Source organism: Embiotoca jacksoni, unplaced genomic scaffold (assembly GCF_022577435.1).
Source record: "Embiotoca jacksoni isolate LCO1_2020_lvr unplaced genomic scaffold, fEmbJac1.0.p SCAF_10, whole genome shotgun sequence".
Classification (NCBI taxonomy): Eukaryota; Metazoa; Chordata; class Actinopteri; family Embiotocidae; genus Embiotoca; species Embiotoca jacksoni.
In genome coordinates this window covers 5,656,377-5,677,838 of record NW_027185230.1, presented here as the reverse complement: position 1 = coordinate 5,677,838, position 21,462 = coordinate 5,656,377, and the positions used below count along the sequence as shown (strand labels likewise).

General features: G+C 38.9%; 1 protein-coding gene across 3 annotated transcripts in view; it reads left to right on the top strand.

Moving 5' to 3' along the window:
* plppr1 (phospholipid phosphatase related 1) overlaps nucleotides 1-21,462 on the top strand; it is an 81,795-nt gene that overhangs the window by 43,965 nt on the left and 16,368 nt on the right. For all 3 annotated transcript variants that reach the window (XM_069162578.1, XM_069162569.1, XM_069162587.1), the window contains exons 2-3: nucleotides 4,211-4,320; nucleotides 15,642-15,830. In XM_069162578.1, coding sequence (XP_069018679.1) covers nucleotides 4,261-4,320; nucleotides 15,642-15,830 — 249 coding nt within the window. In that variant the 5' untranslated portion in view covers nucleotides 4,211-4,260. The remainder of the gene's footprint in view (nucleotides 1-4,210; nucleotides 4,321-15,641; nucleotides 15,831-21,462) is intronic.

The window sequence follows — 21,462 nt, the reverse complement described above, 5'->3', positions numbered from 1 at the left end:
ATAAAGATATTCAGGGAAACATACAGACATCAAACGTACAGTAAGCTTGTGTATTGAAACGGCTTCTAATCATGAAATAATTTTGAACTCACTTCCTGAATATTACAGATTGTTGGTATGGAAACAATACTATTTAAGAAGCTGAGGGGGAGCTTTTCATTGTTGCTTTTGCAACAATATATTAGCTATTTATACATTATACAGGTAATATATTGATATATAAAGTGTAACATATAATTCATATAATATTAAGATGTCTTTTCTTCAGTGGTGAGTTTTTAAAGTGATAGTTTAGCCTTTTTGGAATAATTTGTTACTTTGCGGAGAGTTAGATGAGATAACAGTCTCATATTGAATTTAATATTAATTTTAATATGTATTTAATATTAATATATAAAGTGTAATATATAATTCATATAATATTGAGATGTCTTTTCTTCAGTGGTGACCTTTTAAAGTGTTAGTTTGGACTTTTTGGAATACTTTGTTACTTTGCTGAGAGTTAGATGAGATAACAGTCTCATATTTAATTCATTAAAAATACAGCTGGAGCCACTTAGCTAAGTGTGGGGTGGGGATTGGAAAAAAAAAACATACATCCTATTTTTTGTACTTCTTTTAACCGGTTGAATAATCATATGACCTTTTAAAGGTGCTGGTCGGTTGATTTTGTAACATTTAGACAGAGTTGTGTTAGCTGTTTGCTCCCGTTTCCAATTGTTGCTCTCAGCTAACTGACTTCTGGCTACAGTTTCACATAATGACTGATAATTTGCTCTTCAAAAGAAAGGGACTAGATGTATTTCCCAAAACGTCATAGTATTGACTTCACTCTAATTGTTGTTGGATAACAGCTGTGTCATAAAAATATCCATTATATTATAATAATTGGAGCATTACCTTTAATTGGCAAATCATCGAGCAGCTGACAAAAACACAAGTACAAGATTTGCAGCCAGCGTGCCATCATTTCATGGTTTAACTAATCTTTTTGTGGGAAAGGTTCTGTATTCCTAGATTCATGATTTAATAAATTGAAATACAATAAAGAACAGAAATGATTGCTGACTTCAGTTAAGTTCTCGACAAATACGTTTGCAGACAAGTGTTGAAGGAGAAAAGATGAACTTCATCATTATATACATACTTATTATGTGGTAATTAGAGACACCTATGAAGAGAAAATGATTTGCCAACACGTTTCTGAAAAGCTAAGTGGACATTATAGTTCTAAATACATTTTCCACGTTGACACCGATATCAGCTTTGGGATCTGTGAAATTCTGCCAGCTGCTGTGACTGTCTTGTTCGGGGGTTGGTGTTGAATTTTGTGTTGTTTTGTTCAGATAAGAGCAAGTCATCCCAGAAATGTCTTGTTAAAATAAGGATTTTAGGCTGTGAACTGCTATTGAATACCAACAAGTTTCATATAAAATGCGACACAGGTGGCAATTTTGTTAACATTTGAGTCGAAATGATGTGTCTTGGTATTTAATATTGAATGTAGCTTAGTCGTCTCTCCAGTGCTTAAAATAAGCAGCCATTGTTCAAAAACAATTAATCATCTGGTACAAAAAAAGAGAGAAAGACAGAAAAAGCATGAGTTGGAAAAAAACATAAATGTAGAATTTGAAACACTCCACACACTGCTGCGTTTCTCACCAACTTGGCTCGATAACAAACCTCCTCCTCGCCACACTCCCCTCCACCCTCGCTGCCTCTCATCATTCTGAATTGCGCAGTTGGCAAAGAGAAGCTCAAATTAGGAACGTTACTTTCTAATGGGGAATTAAGGGCAATTACAGCCCCAGAACACATTTATGACCATTATGTAACTGCAGGGAGTCTGAGCATTGTTGATTAATACCAATAAATCAACAATTACTCCAGCAGATAGACATCTTGGCTTTCCTTTAACACTTTTTAAACCTACCTAATCTCCACCCACTGAAACTGTAAAATACATCTGTCAGCACTCAGCAATTGAAAGCTATGCTACGAATAAGTGAGAAACCATTTAAGCCTTGTTCAGAGGCAGAAAATCAAATAACAGCAGTTTATTTTTTTCTCTAGTATTCTCCTCTTCACCACATATTTATTTCCCACACTCGCAAATGAGCTTGCTATCCTCTATGGGGAATTTCCATGTTATTGTTTGTGACAATTAGAAGCCATAATGAAATGCAGTAAAACGAGATGACAGAAGGAGAACGGAGGCTGCGCCAGTTTGAGTGCAGAAGATCAGTTCTATTAATGTAGAGAGAGCAGTTATACTGCATTTTGTTAAATGTGATTAATACGGCCTGGTTTAATTATATATTCAGTTTTGTTCTCACATTAAGAAATCTGATATGATTAGTAGAATATTTCTTGAGGACACATGTAGTCTTGGACTTCATGCTGTTAAAATGTAACAAAAGAGGTTTGAACTTACAGCAACATCAGAGTAAAGCTATAGAAAGCACAGTGTGTAGGTCGTTTTCAGAGGTAGTGTTACCCAGGGTGTTTAAGGCCTGGACAGATACTTCCTTAAATAGTATTTTGTTGAATTTTAAACAGTTTTAGCCGCATGGCGCACAACCCCCTAACCCTGCCAGATTAAACAAGTCTTCCAGCATGCGACCATGTAGGTTTGTTTGTTTTGAGGAGGAATTGTAATACAGAAAATATTCTTTGACCATTCTTTCAAGTGAAATACACATCTTAAATATACAAATTACTACAGTTCGAAACTACATATGAATAATGTGACCAAACACCAACTGGAGTTTTCAACTCCTTGATCTTTTCTTCTTTGATAATGTCAATTATCTACCACAAGTCATAACCTCAGAAAGATCTGTTGGAAAACCATACCCCACCTCTATTCCAGTCTCTTCGACCATTAGATGTCATCTGCTTTTTGGTCAGCGTTTATGTACGGTCTACCCCGCCCTCTTGCCCATTGTTGTATGTATAAAATAACATTTGTACTGGTATGAAAAATATCAATTGAAACATCAACCACAGCAAACTTTGGATCAGGACTTTGAGTGATTTTCCTCAACAGTTCCTACCTTCAAATATGATATGTTTAGGTACAAAAACCACTTGGTCAGAGTCAAAGAAAGATAATGGTTTGGGTTAAAATGATGACTTGAACCGCGTTGTGTGTTAATGTTACTACTAGTTATGAAACCTTTGTCGATAAGGGAACAGTAATGAAGGGAACACGGGTCACCAGCAACCAGCATCGTGCAACCTTTGTCGACAAGGTAACAGTAAATGCAGTTTTAAAAAACTGTCCTGGCTTGTAGTTGCAAACGGGAGGCCAACTATCCACTGTCTTATTAAACCATCCACCCAAGTCTCTTCCTCTGTCATTATATTCACATCATCTGAACTGTGTCACTTCTTCGGGGCAACCGATTATCGACATGTAAAAACCACTAGAGGTCACGCCTAACTTTAAAACCATAGCTGTAAGTCGTAAAAAGCTCCCTGCACAGAAGGCAGGAGAAAGACTGTCTCCCCTGATTGCCTCTCAGTTAATGAACACACCTGACTGTATTGATGAGGTGCTAAATTGAACCACAGGAAGCACAACTAAGTGGAAGGAGATCTTAAGTATTAATTTAGGGGTGGTGCGCTAAATGTGACGCTGGTGTGACTTGTTACTTCACTTACAGGCAACTGGTCCCCAACCCTAATAAGAGGAGCCTCGCTCTCACTGTTCCATTGTAACAACGGCCTTCATATACCAACACAGGGATTTACTCTCCACAGTTGATGTTCTGGGAGTTCTTGGAAGCCCCCAGAAGGACTTTGTAAAGGAAAAGGGTCAATTGATTTGTTCTGTTTGTCCTTTTCTTCCTCTGGGATCCAGAATAAGCAGCTAAAATGGTTGGATGGATGGTTGGATGAGCTGGCAGTGATTTTCCAGAGGCAGTGTTTTTGATTTTTTTTTTTTTTTTTGCTCGACATCTCAACTTTACTCAATGTGCAGAGAAAACGACTTTGGAAATGATTTTGGCTTTTTAAGGAAAGAAAACCCTTCCTCACCTGATGTTGTTCCTTATTCTTTATTCTACTCTAGTTATGGGGAGACATTCGGAAGTGCAATTAGATGTCATCAATTTATTGAAATGTAATTATTTGTCAATTAGGCATTGGCGCATGTCTGTCATCATCAGATAATGAGAGCTGACACTTGATGTTTCCGTCCTTGCAGAGTGAGCTGCTGTGAATCCTGAGAACCAAAGTCTCCTGACAGGAGACAAGATGGCGTCCAACAACACCCTGCGCAGCTACTCCATCATCCCATGTTTCATCTTTGTAGAGGTGAGAGAAATGTGTGTGCATGCATTTGCTTGTGTGATAATCTAAAATTCATGCACATGTGAATTTTGATCCGGTTTAGGGAATGTTTCTGATTAGTCTGTGAGTCTCTGTTTGAGTGACAATTTAACCATCAGCAAATGACCTCTTCTGGTAAGTTATACGCAGCTAACCAGAGTATAACGTGTTGAAATGAGTGGGGAGCTGAATGTGTGTGTGTGTGTGTGTGTGTGTGTGTGTGTGTGTGTGTGTGTGTGTGTGTGTGTGTAAGATGTGTGCAGCTCCTCCATATTTAATTACCGTGTCAGCTGAAAGTCCTTAATCAGAAATGTCTCGGGACACTTTGCATTATTCTCCTCTATCTCTCTTTGTGTTTTAGTCTTTCACTCACTCACTCACTCACTCACTCACTCACACACACACACACACACACACACACACACACACACACACACACGCACACACTTCTCAGAGGAAATATCCTCCATTGCAGTCTCAGAGGGGTTTACACTGATGCTCTTTCTGCTCCTGCCTTGAAGTCATGCCTTCTTCTACACTGAAATTTATGTCTCACTTACAGACAACCTTCCATAATGAGACCGTTATGTACTGTAAATTAGTGTGACTGTCTGCTATGATAGTGTGACACTGTATCTGCGTGTCCTTCAGGATAAGCGAGTAAGATAAGCGCAACTGTTATACCAAATTAGATCATTTCCCCTTTGAGTTATGATGCTCTACTGTGCTGCATTTGGAGCAGCCTTATGGGATCTGAGTGTTGTCTATTTTTTCCCCTCAGTAATAAAAAAAAATCACATTATTGTTCTCCTTTTTTTTTTTTTTTTTCAAATTTGAGACAAAGACTTAATACTCGAGTTAAAAATACTTGATGGTAAAAGAAGAGAGGGTCACGTCTTTTAAAATTTGGAATACTCATAATAAAAAAAAAAAATCAATGTCTAATTTCCTGTGTATTTACATTTGCCTGGTAGTAATGTGTTACTACCGCCAGAAGGTGGCGGTGATGCAGCTAAAAGCTGTATGCCACATGCCATTAATCAACAAGAGGATTAGAGCTAATGCAAAATTTTAAAAGGCCCTCAGACTCATTCTGGATCTAAAAACCACTAAAAGCTGCTGGTCCAGTGGGGACCAACAGGTCAGACAGATAAGACGGGGCTGCTCCATTTAAGTACTTATACACAAATCAAATTTGAAAGTGAACAGGCAGCCAATGGACAGGTGACATCTACTCATGTCGTCTTATATCAGAACCAGAACCAGAACCATAGTCCAACCTCAAAGTAATACATCTATGAGTAAAAGAAAAAGTAAAAAAAAGTAAAAGAAAGAAGGAGGCTGGTAACAGTTTTAAACTGCAGGACTAATTTAAAAGAAGAATAAAAAAATGACACCCTGGTTGTTTACATGAGGTTTACAATAGGGTGCCATAGAACCGACACAAGATGAAATAGTGTCATAGATGGTTTATAATGTAAAGGCTGCATGTGTGTGGAGAATCTTTCAGTGCGTATCAGACCTTCAACCTGACTGCAAGCAAAACAACTTGGAACAGTTTCTTCGTTCGCGTTCATTTAACAGTTCAACACTCAACTCGTTCAACAATTTCCTGCAAAACACCCGTCAACATGTTTCTGAACAACAAATAGTGAACATCAGAGGAGCTCCAGATTTATGAGGGAAGCACACTCAGAAACTGCTACAAAGTGGAGGCTTTCCTCAGGCAGGGCAGCTTTGGTTTTGTAACCAAATGCCGCAACACAGAAGGCAACAGGAGAGTGGCCACAACGATTAATAAAAGCCAAGCTGAAATAGTGAAACAGACAAAATTGGAGATCGCCATGCTGAAGCATCTGAGGTGTCTGAATCCAAAAACCTGCAATATCGTGAATGCAACGGCTTTTTCTTGCACAAGGACCACATCTGTTTGGAGTTCGAACGCCTTGATCAATGTCTCTATATGAGACCAGCAGTGATATAATAGACCTTGAAGACTAAAACCAAGAAGAAGCCAGTCAGGAATCACCCTCCGGGCGGATGACAGGTCCACAGACCATCGACTCGGAGGGAAACAACAAAGAGGTCAACATCGAGACCAAATGCAAAGTTAAGAAGGACAACAGGTGGAGGCGCTTCGTCAGAAGAGTCGCTAAAACGTTTCACTCCTTCAGAAAGTTGACCAGATGATCAAAATTTTTCCATCACAGCAAATACACGCAGTTTCATGTTGACGTTAGCCCCAGCGGGAATGTCTCATCAGACACCAAATTTTAAATCTGTGTATACTGTGAAATAATGAAAAAGTTACCTGAAGGCAATGGGCTTAATCAGGATTTTGTTCAGTAAGGGCTTGAATGTAATGACTCTTCATTTATGTAAAAGTCCTTGTATGCAGTCAAGAGGACAAAGCGTTTATTAATATACAGTATTTGTGAGCAATTCTAACTTCTATAAAAGACCTATTTTGTTTTATTACATTTGTGTTTTACTATACTGTCATTCATTTTCTTTTCATACACCAGTCTCCACTTATTGGTGCCTAAAAAAAAACATGTATATCTGCTTTCAATGTGATTCTTTTCTTTGTTCTATTAGATTTTTTCCTCACCATCTCAACTTAAAAAAATGATCACAACATGTCCTGTATATTTGTTTCACACTGCAGCAGAGCATAGGCAGAGTGCTCCTAAGAGAGACACCGTAATAGCCCGCTGAGTATCAAGCTTTCTGTAATTTTCATTACTGTTTTCACTTACTCCCCCGTTTCCTCACAGACAGATCTCAAAGGCATCCTCTCCATCTCCCTGTCTCATTCTGCCCGTCCCTGTTTTCTCCTCCTCTCTGTCTTTGATGTCTCTTTCACATCCTCTCAGCCTCTTTTCTCTCCCGCCCATCCCTTCTCCGCTAAACCGGCATCTCTCCTCCCTCCCTTTCCTATTTCTCACGGTGTCACAAAAGCTCTTTTCTTCCCCTTTCACCCTCTTCATCCTCCTCTGTATCGCTCCATCTTTGTTCCTCTCACTTTTTCCCTGCTCCTTTGTTTCTTGTCTGTTTTTTTTCTTTCTTTCTCTTACTCACCCTGCCTGTCACGAACAGAGAAAAGCAGAGGGACCGTGCTGTCACATGACCGAAACAAAGCGCCCCGATTGGAGCAGCTGGACCGTGCGGTTCAGTGCCAGAGGCAGTGTGATAGGCAGTGTTTATTTCTGGTGATTTGTTTATTTAGTCATGTAACTTGCTTTTTCTTTTCATCTGTTACTTAACGTCAAGATGATCATTTGTTGCTGCCATGTGCCACTACAGTCTCTCTTACAGGAGATGAAAGGAGATAGAAATAACAATAGGTTGAGGGAAGTGGGATGTAGCGCAACAGGAAGATGGGACACAAGGGAGGAGAGGAAGACGAATGAAATGGGGAGAATGAAGAAAGCGCGGTGAGGGGAAGGAAGTTAAAGGTTGCAAAAATTATGAGAAATTAATTAAAGAGCTGTGAAGACTGGGAGAACAGATACAGTATATCCTGTACTTACCCTGGATGAGATTATGCAACACACAGAGCTCCAGGCATTCATTATTCTAACTAGGACTACCTACTTTACAGGTTTTGCGTACAAGAACAAAAATGGCTGCATTCACTGCTGCACTGTTTGCAGCCTCTTAAAACAGCAGCTTTACCAGACTATTAGGATTTGAACCAATCTCTTGACTATCATTTGTGAGGAGAATTTATTTCTTTTTATCTCCCTTAATTTCTCCTCTACCAGCATGGTGTCATGATATTCAAGGCTGTCATTATTTCAACAACAACAAAAAAAAGAAGCCTCTCCCCACAGGGAATAATCTTTTTTGATCTGTCTTTCTTTTGGCTGCATTGACTCAATCTGATTTTAACTTGAGGGATTCTAACAGGAGGCTTTTATCAGTTAATGTTAAATTCAGATTTGTTGACAGCACACAGCCTTATTAAAGCTGCTAGTTAGTTTTATAAAGTTTAGACAGGAAACATACTTGCAGTATGCAGGTACTGCAGGTAGGGATTTTGTGTTTATAGCTGATTTACAAATTTTCTACAAACCAACCAGTGTCAAGTCACGACAGGTGGTGATGACTACAGGATGTAGGTATATCATGCAAAGTTCTCTAGTGCGCTCTAAATTTATAGCTGATTTACGAGAAATGTACGTAAATTCAGCTGGATATTTCATCATCGTGTAATGTGAATTTTTTGTTTTGTTTGTCCAGCTTCTATGCATATGTGAGTGGTCTTACATCTGACAAGGAATGAAGAGTATGAACTAACCACTGCTGAATATGGCAAACAGCTGTTTGTCTGAAAATGACTCTCAACCCAGTTTTGGAACAACACAGTTATTGTTACTTCCTTTTTAAGATGCTGATGACAAATGTTTAAAAAAGTTACAGGTCTTGTTTGTTCTGACTTTTCAGTTTGGTCCGAACTGAAGTAACAGGTTTGTAAGGTGCAAATGGTCTTGACCAAAAAAAGGACAAAAGTCACTGAAAAAAACAACTTTTTGTCTGAAATGAAAATAAGTGCCATAATAGTAAGATTATAGTGACACCGGAGCAAATCTGTTCCTTTTTTTTTCTTCTCCATTCAAACAGAGAAGGGTACTGGTTTAATTGACAACACAACGATGTCACTCGCCTGTCTACAAACCAACCAGTGTCAAGTAAAGGCAGGTGGTGATGACTACAGGATGTAGGTATATCATGCAAAGTTCGCTAGTGCTCTCGTAAAATTGCAGTGTGAAATCAAAACCAGATCAATACAGACCTTGGTTCATATTTTCAGGTGTGAAAACACCCTAAAACTATGGACCACATTCACCTAATATCCACATTTGTGCTTCGGTTTGTATTGGAATTTTTGTTGTTGATAAAAAATGATATTACTCATAACTACAATAACAACTACAACTAGTTGCAGGGATTGATTGACATTGTAGGGCATTAAACATAAAGGGATCTTTATGTTAAATGTATGGCGCAGCAGGTCCAGTAGTTAGGATTGCAGCAGGAGACATCCTTAGACTGGACTGCAGGCCTCCTCTTGAAACTGCAGATCTCTTTCTCTGCCTATTTCTCACAGTTTCAGTCTTCAGTGTGATTATAGTCTGGAAATCCTGTTTGCATGAGGGTTTGCCCAGCCACTCTGAAGGGCGGAACAATTACTGACCAGTGGGGAGGGCTAAGTGTGACAGCGTTGAGTCAATCGTTTGTTTCAAAATGTAGTTCCAACAGTGGTGGCGGTGGTAGAGCTAGATAAAGCGATACACAATACAGAAGTCTGCAAAGGTCCCTTATCGATATGACGTTGCACACTTCTCACATTGGGGGAAGGTCTCTGTTGTTTACAGCTTGGTAAGAGTCGGCGCACAACATGCGTCATACAGTATGTTGGTCATTGCCGATTGGTTACATTTTCTAAATTACCCCGGGGTCTACACTAATTACGATGCAACGACTGGAAACAATCCCCAATGGAGCATGGCCAGACCAATATGTTCAAAAAGTGAATTTGGGTCTGGCAATACCAGGCTATATGAATGAGTTATCAAGAGATAAAACACCTTTGTTACAGCCAGGATTTAAAAAAAAAAAAAAAAAAAAAAAAAAAAAAATTTTTTTAAGTATTTAATGCAGTTGCTTGACATTTTATTTCAGTAAAGACAGAAAGAAAAAAGAAAAATCCTTCTTTGAAGCCCAGACTCCAATTTAACAGCTGACTGTTCACACTTATATCCTAGTTTTTTAAAAACACGTTAGGAAAAGCAGCAAAACATCTGTCTTCTATGTCACATAAAGACAAGTTTGATAAGAGAAGTCTAATATCCTGGTTTAAAGCCTGGCAAGCCGGGCTTAGATGCCCATTTCTGTCAGTCTTTTTTTCCCTGTCTACTAACACAACATGACAGCGAAATGAAAATCTAGGACTTGGTGTTGGATTTATATAACATTCTCCTGGTTGTTTTCATGATGTAAGGGAGGAGATGGATGCTGGGACTGACAGTAAAAAGATTTTAGAGTGAAGGGTGAAGAGGAAGAGAAAACACTGGGAGGGTTGGAGTGGTGGGTAAAGATTTAATTAGGTCTGAATTGTTATTCAGAATTAACTGCCTGTGTAGAATGTAATTACAAATATATAATAAAGAGAGACTGAATTAAAACAGTGAAGTTGCAGGCTGTAAAACCCAAACAATCAGCTCAAAGACACTAAAATGTTTCCAAATGGTTAGGAGGGAAAACAAATGAAATGGTAGTTTTCTGCGGGTTTGTAACAACCACATTAGCTATGGTTATTGGATTCATACAAAATCAGTGATTAAATAAAATTTTGAGGTTGAGAAAGAGGATTTGGAGACTGTAATGTATTGAATAGTTGATTTCTAAACGGTGCTAAAAGTCACTAAGAAATGTAAACTGAGTCAGCGAGAAATGTACCAAAAAACGAGTGGCTCCACCAAAAATTCCCTGCCAGACTCTGGGATAACAGAAGTGACTTGTACCCTCCAGTGGAGAAGGATAATGGCATGCTGCAGTAACTCTGTGTAACCATTTTACGACAGCCAGTGTTGTCAGTCTGCCCTTCACACAGCTAATGCAGCATGACGCTGGCTGGGGACTGAATATAATGGAGCCACAAGTTATGCTTTTTGTAGAGAGAAGGACATTTGTCCAGGTGTCCCAACTGTCACAGAGAAGCCAGTGCACGAAAAAAGCCACAGAAATGGAGGGGGGGGCGGCCTCCGGGGATTGGATTGCACCACTATATTCTTTTCAAGAGAGTTGGCACACTTCAACATCATTATCAAAAGGTAATTATAGGACTGACTCACCACCAGGCAAATTGTGCCACAAACTACTGACAAGAGAAGAGCCAGATCACGCGGGAACTGCACGTTTCTCCTGGCCTGTTTTGGTCATTTTGGAACAGCACGAAGACTCTTGTCAGGCCGAATGGCTCGCTGGTTGCTTACGGCCTTCTGTGAGTGACAGAGGAAATGTTTGTGCTTCATAGAGATCTAGAAGAGAAAATGTGATTGGGAGGAATATGGGAAGAAGTGGTCCAGAACCTGCTCATGGTAAATGACAATTACAGACATTGTAAGGTAAATTTAAGGAGCCTCTGAGTTCAATTCCTCGAAATTTGATAGCATTGCCACAACTGTTCGTATTGCTTATTCGAGCTCTATCCCTGGTGCCACTGTTGGAACTACATTTCGAAGCAAGTGCTTGACTTCAATGTTGACACACTTAACTACTCCCACTGGTCACTGATTGGTCCATCCTTCAGAGTGGCTGAGCAAACTTTCATGCAAACAGGGTTTCCACACTATAATAATCCTAGTGCAGACTGAAACTGGGAGAAATAGGCGGGCAGAACAGGCTACCGTTCATATGTGAAACTCAAGATCTTGTGTCATCTGGATTTTCAAGAAGGGTCATTCAGTTTTTGTGGGGTTTAAGGTTTGTTCCTGCTCCAATCTGAGTTACCGGACCTGCTGCTCCATATATTTATTTTCTTCTACTTTTCCGGCTGAAGGATTTGTACCAGCAATCTTGTTTTATTTAGGCTACTACTGAATCCGTGCTGGTGAATGAATACTAATTTCTTTGTTGTTGTGAGTGAGCTCGAGGCAAATTGTGGCTTAATTAAAGAAAAAAATGAAAATAAGAAGGTCACGCTGAATTACATCACAGTAATAATAATGATGCTCAGCAAATGTACTGTACTGTACATCCCTCCAATTAATCTGTCCAAGCCTGTTTATATGACATCCTCAGGTATGTGATCCCACAGGGTATTACATGGCGTTTCTGCAAGCGGAGGAATTTACATATTTTCAGAGGACACCTATGAATAATGTTTTAGCCGATTACCGTGCTGGAGCGGGCTTGTGGAACAACATAATATCCCGAATTACATCTTGGATCTGTCTGTTTTTTATTTAGTAATGTGGATGCTGTATGGTCAAGCACGTTTAGGATTTCGGTGCATCTGAGTGTAGTGTGTGGAAATATATCAGTATTATATTGATATTGTGATATAATAATGGATATTGTCTTACATTTTAGATATGGTAATAATACTACTGAGTGATTATATCCAGATTACTGAGTAAATTAGAATTACCTCCGACTACAGATTCTCCTATGGATTAGTCTAATCGTCTTATAATCGAATACTTTTATAATCTAATAGTCCAAATTTGTAATAGTCTAACAATCTAATAATCTTAATTGTCTATTATAGTCCATAGTCTAATCTTCTAATTGTCCAATAATGTAAAAATCTAACATTTTAATAGTTTAATCATCTAATAGTTTAATAGTGTTAGTTTAAATTGTTTGCTAGTCGTTGCACGTTTAGGATATTAATTTAATGATTTGAATATACAATATTTTTGGGGTATCAGTACATTGTTCAAGTTCCAGGGCTGAGAAAGAACGTAATACTGAAACACAGTGCTAAATTACAGACAAAAACAAAACCGTAATACTGAGCACTTACAATATATCTTTTACAAGTGCAGCACGTAGTGAGCCGCCTGTTAATGACGATACTAATGACAAAAGCAGCGATGATTCTGAACAAGTCAGAACACCCAGCAAGGAGACTGAACATTTACTTCATTCATTTCAACACAGTACATATTGTATCTTAGCTGAATAGCTTCTGTTTCTGAGCTCCTAATGGAGTATTGACAGTCAGGAGGACCTGCACCCTCCGGTGTGTGTGTGTGTGTGTGTGTGTGTGTGTGTGAGTGTGTATGTGTGTGTTACACAGAGAGTGAAAGTGACAGGAAGAGAAGGAAGGTGCACGCGATTCAGAAAGCCTACAACACACATGCAGTTTGCACGCCATGTGTTACCTTTCCTGATCCGTGGCTCATAATTTACTTCCCACGACATGTGTCCACTGGACATAAGTTAAACACAAGTTAATCAGAAGGCCATCTTCCTAAAAAAAAATGTTCCTCTGAGTTATTTAAAATGTTATTTTTTTTTCTTCCTGCGACTAAACAACAAATGAAAACTTAGTTGACTAAAACCTTTCTCACAGACGAATGTTTAGTCAACTATTTAGAGGCAGCCTTAGAGTAAATATGTTGTGATAGCATCAATAGTCATCCACTGTAGCTGTAATATTGGCAATGAGGTATTTGGTAAAACATTTTGTGATATGTAATTTTGTCCATATTGTGAAGAGCGACTTGGCATTGCTCGTGACTGTTACTCGTTGGCATAGTGTGCAGCCAAATATTACAGTTCCTCATAGCAGTATTTGTTTATGTATGTGAACGGTGTAAAAATGTTCTCTGCAGAAGGGTGTCCCTGTAACAACAGGAAAAAGCCCCCCAAAAATATTGCTAACTACCTCAGTGTTATTCAAAGAGTTGGCATAGAAACATAAAGCACACTCATTGCGCACACACACATTGCGCGCGCGCACACACACACACACACACACACACACACACACACACCTGGACATCTCCATGCGGCCATCTGTCACAGAACTAGACGTGCCAACATTTTCTCTGCTGTTCCCTGTAAACACAGTTGTTTTCTGGCCTTCCCTGTCTGAGCCCCCATCGACCATATTGTCCAGTCTGGTTCACACAGACTCACATAGTTTACGGTGGATAGAAGTATTTCGCATAAAACAAAAGTCAGCTCTAAACAACTATTTAAAAGGACACTGTTGATTTTCAGTAAAACAGCAGTTGCAGGTTTTATATTTATCTGATACAAGTTGACAATATCCTGCTGCAAAATTCATGTATTTGGGGAATCATGTGGAAGTCACTGTTGAATGAACATAAGCCTATGACAAAATAGAAAGTGCTATTGAATAATTACTAAGTTTGAAACTTGGTTAAAACAAGACCAAGAGCTGTCAGCTTCCCCTTTGAAACTCTTCTCTGTTTTAGCTTGCAGCCTGTGAAGTCTTTTAGGATCAATGAAACAACAAACGTTTACACCAAACCAAACTCTAATGGAGACAATGCTGTTACATCTCTCAAGTCAGCCCACAATGTCTAATAATTAACAATATTTAAGCCCTCTAAAATATCAGAAATTACAATAATGGCAATATTAAAAGGAATACATTTGCCTGAAATTTGTGTTGTCTTCCTTTTAAAGCAGTGCTGCATCTCCTGCAGTTACATAGTGACACCTGGTGTTGGAGGGACACGTTACAAACGGCTGGCTTGACCAAGAATCACACACTAACCCTTCATAATGCCATCGTCCCTTCTTTTTTGCCCCGGTATTTAAACATTTGGCAGGTTTTTTAGCAGAGAAAGGTGAAAGGTTAATCAGAGGTGCCTGCTCTCAGCGTGTTTACTCGTGTTATCTGTTCGTAATGGTCTGATACTTAATCAAGTCTGAGTGGGATCAATAAAGCATCTTATCATTCCTCCTTCTTCCTACAGAGGTCAGACTCTGCCACAGACAAGTGCTGACGGTGCGGCTTACTGGTCTAAACTAGGAATTAATTTAGTAGAAACACCCATATAATAAAGTAGTATGTTGAGGTCCTATTCTTTCCACTTCTTTTAATCTTAAAGGGTCTTTTTTTTTATTTGTTAGCTTTAAAATATCAAACGATTTCATCCATTTTTCCTTTGATATTAAACCCGAGCAGGTTTCTTGGATCTATAGCATTATTGGCCCAATTGAGGGTGAATGACACAAACTGCCTGCTGATTTTTCTGAAATGACATTAAAAGCCTTGGTGTGCAATGTGTTGCATCTTCTATCTCAGTGTTGGTTCATTATCAGTGACTAAAGATACCATATATATTTATTTATTTATATATATGAAAAAAAAAAAATGCCTGCAGCTGACTCTAGAAAGACAGCGAAAGGAGGCCAGAGACAAAAGATGATGTTAGTGGGATAAAAGGATGAGGGGGTGAGGGAGGAAGGGAGGTGGTGAGCGATGGCGGTGCCAGCGGTGCTGGTGGTGGCGGGGGGTTGTATGTGAACGAAAAAGAGTTAGCATAAGACAGAGAAAAAGAGAGAGGGAGAGAGAGAGGAAAAGAGATGAGGATTTATGTGGTCGTTTTGTATTGAAACCTGTTAGACACGTCACAGCCGAGAGAGGAGCGGAGTGACGTTCAGGGATCGGCAACAAAAACAACTCGTTTAGAAAAGAAATCGACTGTGTTTTGAACTAATTCAAAAATTGAATCAAGACTGCCTTCCAAGTGCACTGGATGTACAGCTAACAACTCTCTTGTTCTCTACTCTTCATCATGTTTTTCTTCCAGCTCGTCATCATGTCAGGCACAGTGCTGCTGGCCTACTACATGGAGTGCACGGACCTGTTCAGCGTGCATGTGCAGGGCTTCTTCTGTAATGACGCTGAGCTCATGAAGCCGTATCCGGGCACGGAGGAGACCAGCTTCATCCCTCCCCTCATCCTCTACTGCGTCGTGGCTTCTGCTCCCACAGCTATAGTGAGTGAAACCTGTCCTTATGTTTGGCACTGTTTACCGAAACCGAGCGTCCTCTGAGGATTTCCTCAAATAATTTGAATGATGTTGCTGCATTTTGGAGTGTGAACAGGACTCCTCAGATATGATGGCGTTTACTCAGGGTCTGTCAATCTCAGCAGATTTTCTTTTAAACAGCAGCCCTTGTTTACTTTTTACAGATTTTCACACATCAATTTATTTTTTCCTGATTTGTTTTTATTAATTGCATCTATCAAGAATTTGGCATTGAAATAATCACATCTGCACTAAGGATCCTTCTGTTTACAGACTTCACTGAATGTTGATACTGCTAATTTAGCTTTAACTTGACCTACTTTTGTGTCTAACTCAATTACACATTATATAAATAACATTGGATACAAATATTTCAGTTATCTGTCTGTATACTCTACTGCAGTTCCCTGAAAAGATATGGAAACATATGTAAGAAAATTTCAGAGCAAACCGCCTGACTGGATACTGTTTTTATATCTTTTTATGGGTCAGCTGATAAGTTTGGCCTTGATTTCAATGAACAACATTTGTGTTTTGATCTTTATACACAGCGGCTCTTTATTTACTTGATGTCGTATTCTAGAAAACGTCTTGGTAAATGTAGCAGTGAAGCGTGTAGGCATAAAGTCCTGCTGTACAAGCAGCAGTGGTTGTTGGCTACATGAGGAACAGATATTCTTCCGGACTGTGATGTGATTTATTAATTCATTCAAGGAAAGACAAAATCTTAAGGAAGGCATGTTGCTGTCTCTTTATGAAGTTTAGTTTGGGGTTAAAATTTTTAAAGTTGGAGTTTGTCCAACATTGTGTGTCTGATATCATTTCCTGTTAGTGGGCTGATATTTTTGAATACTAAACTAGAGTAAGACAGATACAGGATTTTGGGGGGCTGATGGCGATATTAAGGAGTAAAAAAAAAATACAATTTTGATACATCAGCTGAGGTGTGGTTATCAAACACTTGTGACAAAGATATATAATGGAGGGAAAATATTTTACAGTTTAATGTACTTCATTGTTGAAAATAATGTCAGTGCACTGAAACAGCAAACTTGACTGGGAATGTTATAATCATAAAGCACTATAAATAAGAAAATAGAACATTATCTAATTTAGCTCAAGCATCATTTACGTTATGTAAAAAAAAATAAAAAAGTTTTTATATCAGCCATGTACACCACTACCAATGCATCTGTGATGGGCCAATAGTGACCATTGAAATCAATTGGACTTTAGTTAAAACAGTCTATTATGATAATTAGTATGAAGTGCGGGTGCTTATTAATCCACAATCAGACAGATTTTGTACAAATGGAGGAAATTAAAGACCATTGTTACCGTCTCCAGGAGTGGAATAGTCCTCTGGGTCATGAGAGAACCAGGGGTAACTTCTAAGCAACTAAAGGCCTCTCTAACATTGACTAATGGTAATGTTCATGAGTGAACCGTTGAATCCCACTGAAAAATGTGAGGAAATCTGTCTGTGAAAGGAACCTCAAGAGAAAGTGGGTCACGCAGCAATTCAATCACCCAACGCAAACAAGTCACTCTACCAAGGAATGGTTACAAAAGAAGAGACATAATGTTTTGTAATGGCCAAATCACAGTCCTGACCTTAATCCAATAGAAATGTGGCGAAGGGTCCTGAAGCGAGCAGTTCATGTGAGGAACCCCACCAACATCTCGGAGTTGAAGCTGTTCTGTTCGGAGGAATGACCTAAAATTCCTCCAAGCCGGTGTGTAGAACTGATTGACAGTTTAGTTGCAGTTATTGCTGCACAAACAGCTCACACCAGATACTGAAAGCAAAGGTTCACATACTTTTACCACTCACAGATATGCAATATTGGATAATTTTCCTCAATACATAAAATGAAATACTATCTTTTGTCTAATTTGTTTAATTGGGTCCTCTTTATCTACTTTTAGGACTTGCATGAAAATCTGATGATGTTTTACCTCTTATTTATGCTGAAATGTAGAACATTTTCAAGTACAATTGTACACAGTGCAGAAGTACTATGAGGTGTAAACATGTGAAATGCAGAGAAATTGAGCTCAACAAATCTTCTGACTCTACTTTTATTCATGACATGATATTCAGTTTGACTTGTCATGGCAAGTAAAGCAAAGGTGTTATTAATATGCACGTCAGGGAGTCAGCACACAGATTGGCAGGGCACTGTTAAGGCATCAATGGTATTAATTACAGCTGTGTTACCTGCTATGGCAGTAAAACGAGGTCTGTTAGACCTCTACAAAATTCTCTAAAACAATTTCTAAAACAAATGAACAAAAATACTATAGCTGTTATGAAGCTGAGTGACAGTTGTAACCAAATAAAATGCTTTGGCTACATAGTATAGTCACTGCAGTCTAATGCCTCAGCAGGCAGTTGCAACATGCAACCACCAGGTGTCAGTTTTGCTCCACGCTTATTAACTTCAACCCAGTAAACATACACCATATGTCTCCAGTGTCAGCCCATTATTAAACCCATGTCAAATATATTCTGAAGACTGTTTGCATTTGCTAGTTTTATAATATAATCGTTTTTAATCACATTTTAAATGGGCCGTATGTGAGGGGGAAAAAAAATTGTTGATCTTAGAATACGGAGACAGTCTGGTTCTGTCGCTTTAAAGGAGCTGCTACCTGGAGGTCAAACAGGCCACATTATTTTAATATCATAAATGTTAGACTTCGTAACAGTACATCATTTGACATATTAGCTTTAATGTTGGCGTTGGTGAATGTTAAAAAAGACAATTCTGTTGTAAACTAAACATCACAGTTAAGGTGATTTTAACTTGGTTATGTTAAGTTATCAGACTGCAGCATTTTGTTCTCATTTACAGTATTTAATTCCTGTTCATTCAATTTAACTTGTCATATACAATCATTCTCATTTTGAATGGACTTGAATGTTGGTAGCAGCTATTTTACCTCCATTTATCTGCATTTTGAAAACCGCCAAAGTGTGAAGACTGTAGGTGCCAACTAACTGGGGGTCAAATAGTGGTGAATCCGTGAATCCATGAGGCGTTGTAACTAAAACTGCAAGAACCATGACCGATCATATAAATCTCCTTTCCTATCCAGCCAGCATTAACTTCCCTTTTCAGTCTTTCTTCATTGCACAGACTTCAGCTAAATACATACCCGAGTGTACAGAATAACATTTGATTAAAGGATTATGAAATCCTGACACGATCACAATTTGTTTTTTTAAACGGGTGTTTCCGGTCAACCAGTCCTTATCCCAATCTCTCAGATACCGTCATTATGTGTAAGCATGCTGGCGGGTACAAAGTGCATCAAAAAGCATGGTGTGGGTTAAAATCAGTTACTTTATGTAAGTAACATTACGTATGTCGCGTAAATTGCTTTGCATACGCTAAATACATTGTTGTGCAAGCACGTTATTTACGTTAAAGAAATCCTCTGTGACTTCTGCTTTGTCATGAACTCCAACACCAGGCTCCGGGCTTAAAGTCCCGTGTTTGTTCCAGTCAAGCAACCACATCCTCCTCAAAATACGGACTTCATCACTCTTTTGTGATCTCATTCTTCTACCCAGCTCGTCACCGTAGTGACACCGAAGGGCACCTTGTGTGTTTCTCTCTGACGCCAGTAGCTTTGACAAAACGTCAGTATTTGACAACCTGGGAATAAGAACAAGCTGTATACCAGTACACACTCTTGAACTGCTTACCTTCTTCTGAGTACAATTGTGCCTACTGCACCTTTTCTTGCACTTACTGTAATATCTTATGTACTTAAGCACTGTATGTGTATCAGAATATAAATATGTAAATGTGGGTATATTTGCAGAAAACTCACTTTTTTGACAACCCTACACTAACGGAGCTACTTGCAGTGTTACATAATCTTCGTCTTATTTTAATCTCTCTATAAAGTTCAGTGTTTGAAACTTCCACTTCACTTGTTCTATAAAATTTGGTCAAACTGAATGAGCTGTGACAACAGTGACATTGAAAAGGCTTTTAGCAGTGCATAATCCATATCCCAGATTTTACCACCTTTCCGTGCAGACATCCCTCCTTTGTAGTACTATTTCAAGAGGCACTTAATCTGGAATGTGATAGTTAAAGATGTCTGATTCCTGGACACACGCCACCCGTTTATTTGCAATGAGATATTGCTGCGCTGCTGCCTCTTTGTGTCTCCTGTTTTTATGTGTTCATTATCTGGGACATTTCATTCTTTGCTCACAGGCTCTAAACACTCAGTGCTGTTCCCAGTTTGTTAGACTGAAGCACAATCTGAATTATTGTCACTTTTAACGAACAATAAAACACATCCTGCAGCTCGCCTTTACTCTCCTTTAGCTAATTGGTGTGCTGATGCGTCAGCAAACGACAGCGCCTCTGTACACACACCCACGTAGGTACATGCGCACACACGTTCTGACATACGCAATAAAACAAAATAGATTGGTTTAAAATCTGGAAGAGTGCTCTGATTGGCCAGGAAATGTGACAGACTATATTATTTACAGTTGATAGGAGGAGGGTGCATCAGAGTGCAGTTTTGACAGACTCTTCTGCACTGGTTACTTCACAAGTATGAAAAAGAAAATGGGATACTTGGTGTACATGCCCAATAAATATGTAAATATATCTCTTGTGTTTTGTATAACCTTAAAATATTAACTTTATTGAAAATATTGTCTGTTTTGCAATTCTGTTTTTTTCTTTCCACATCACTGTTTTCATGTTGTTAGTCTTTTATAATAAGATACTCTTTTTGTGAGTGTGACTTTACATAAAACTAATTAATTCCTAACAAGATGAATCCTTATTTTCTTTATCCATTTTGTCCTTGATGCCCCCTCCTCCGAGAATGCTGTGTCGGCTGTCTTGAGTTTTGTTTAACGCTGCTGGTTGTTTCCCATATTTCTCTAATTTACCCTCCTCTCTCTGTGGCATTTACTGTTTGTGGCCTCTTATTACAAAGTCTCTTTAGCCATCTGTAGGCTATCCCCAAGTTTTTAATTGTGCCCTTTGAGAGCGCTGTGTCAGGTGCTTAAGCTGCGCTTGACACTATACATCTCCAAAGGTGTCATAAACCAGAGGAGCGGCCAATCAGAATTAATGATGACAGGGCTGGGACGTTGGCCAATTACCACAGAGGCAGTAATTTATGCAGAAGGTTCCACATGGCCGGACCAATGGGAAGCTGGTGGAGGTTAGATAGGTTGTATTCATGTAACGGTCTATAAACCTTCTCGGCAATGGAAAGGCATATGAAAGTGTGTCTTATGTCAGTCTGATGTTATTTTTGCAAAGTGTGGCTCCAACAGAAACAATGTTAAAGTTAGGGACTGAGCAACAACCACCATGACTGCCAGCAGATGTTTCTCAAGATAAACAATCTCAAGATGGGAAACTTCTTTCCATACCAATTTAGATTCTCTGTGGCTAATTCCACTTCTTTTAATGTGTGCTTTGGTTGCAAATCTGAAAATTATCAGCTCATTAGAAAGCGAGTCGGGCTTTAAGCAGAATTAATTGTTTTTTTTTGGTGTTTTTTTGCAATAGTTATTTTTCCTCACTTTTTTGCCAGCATAACCAGC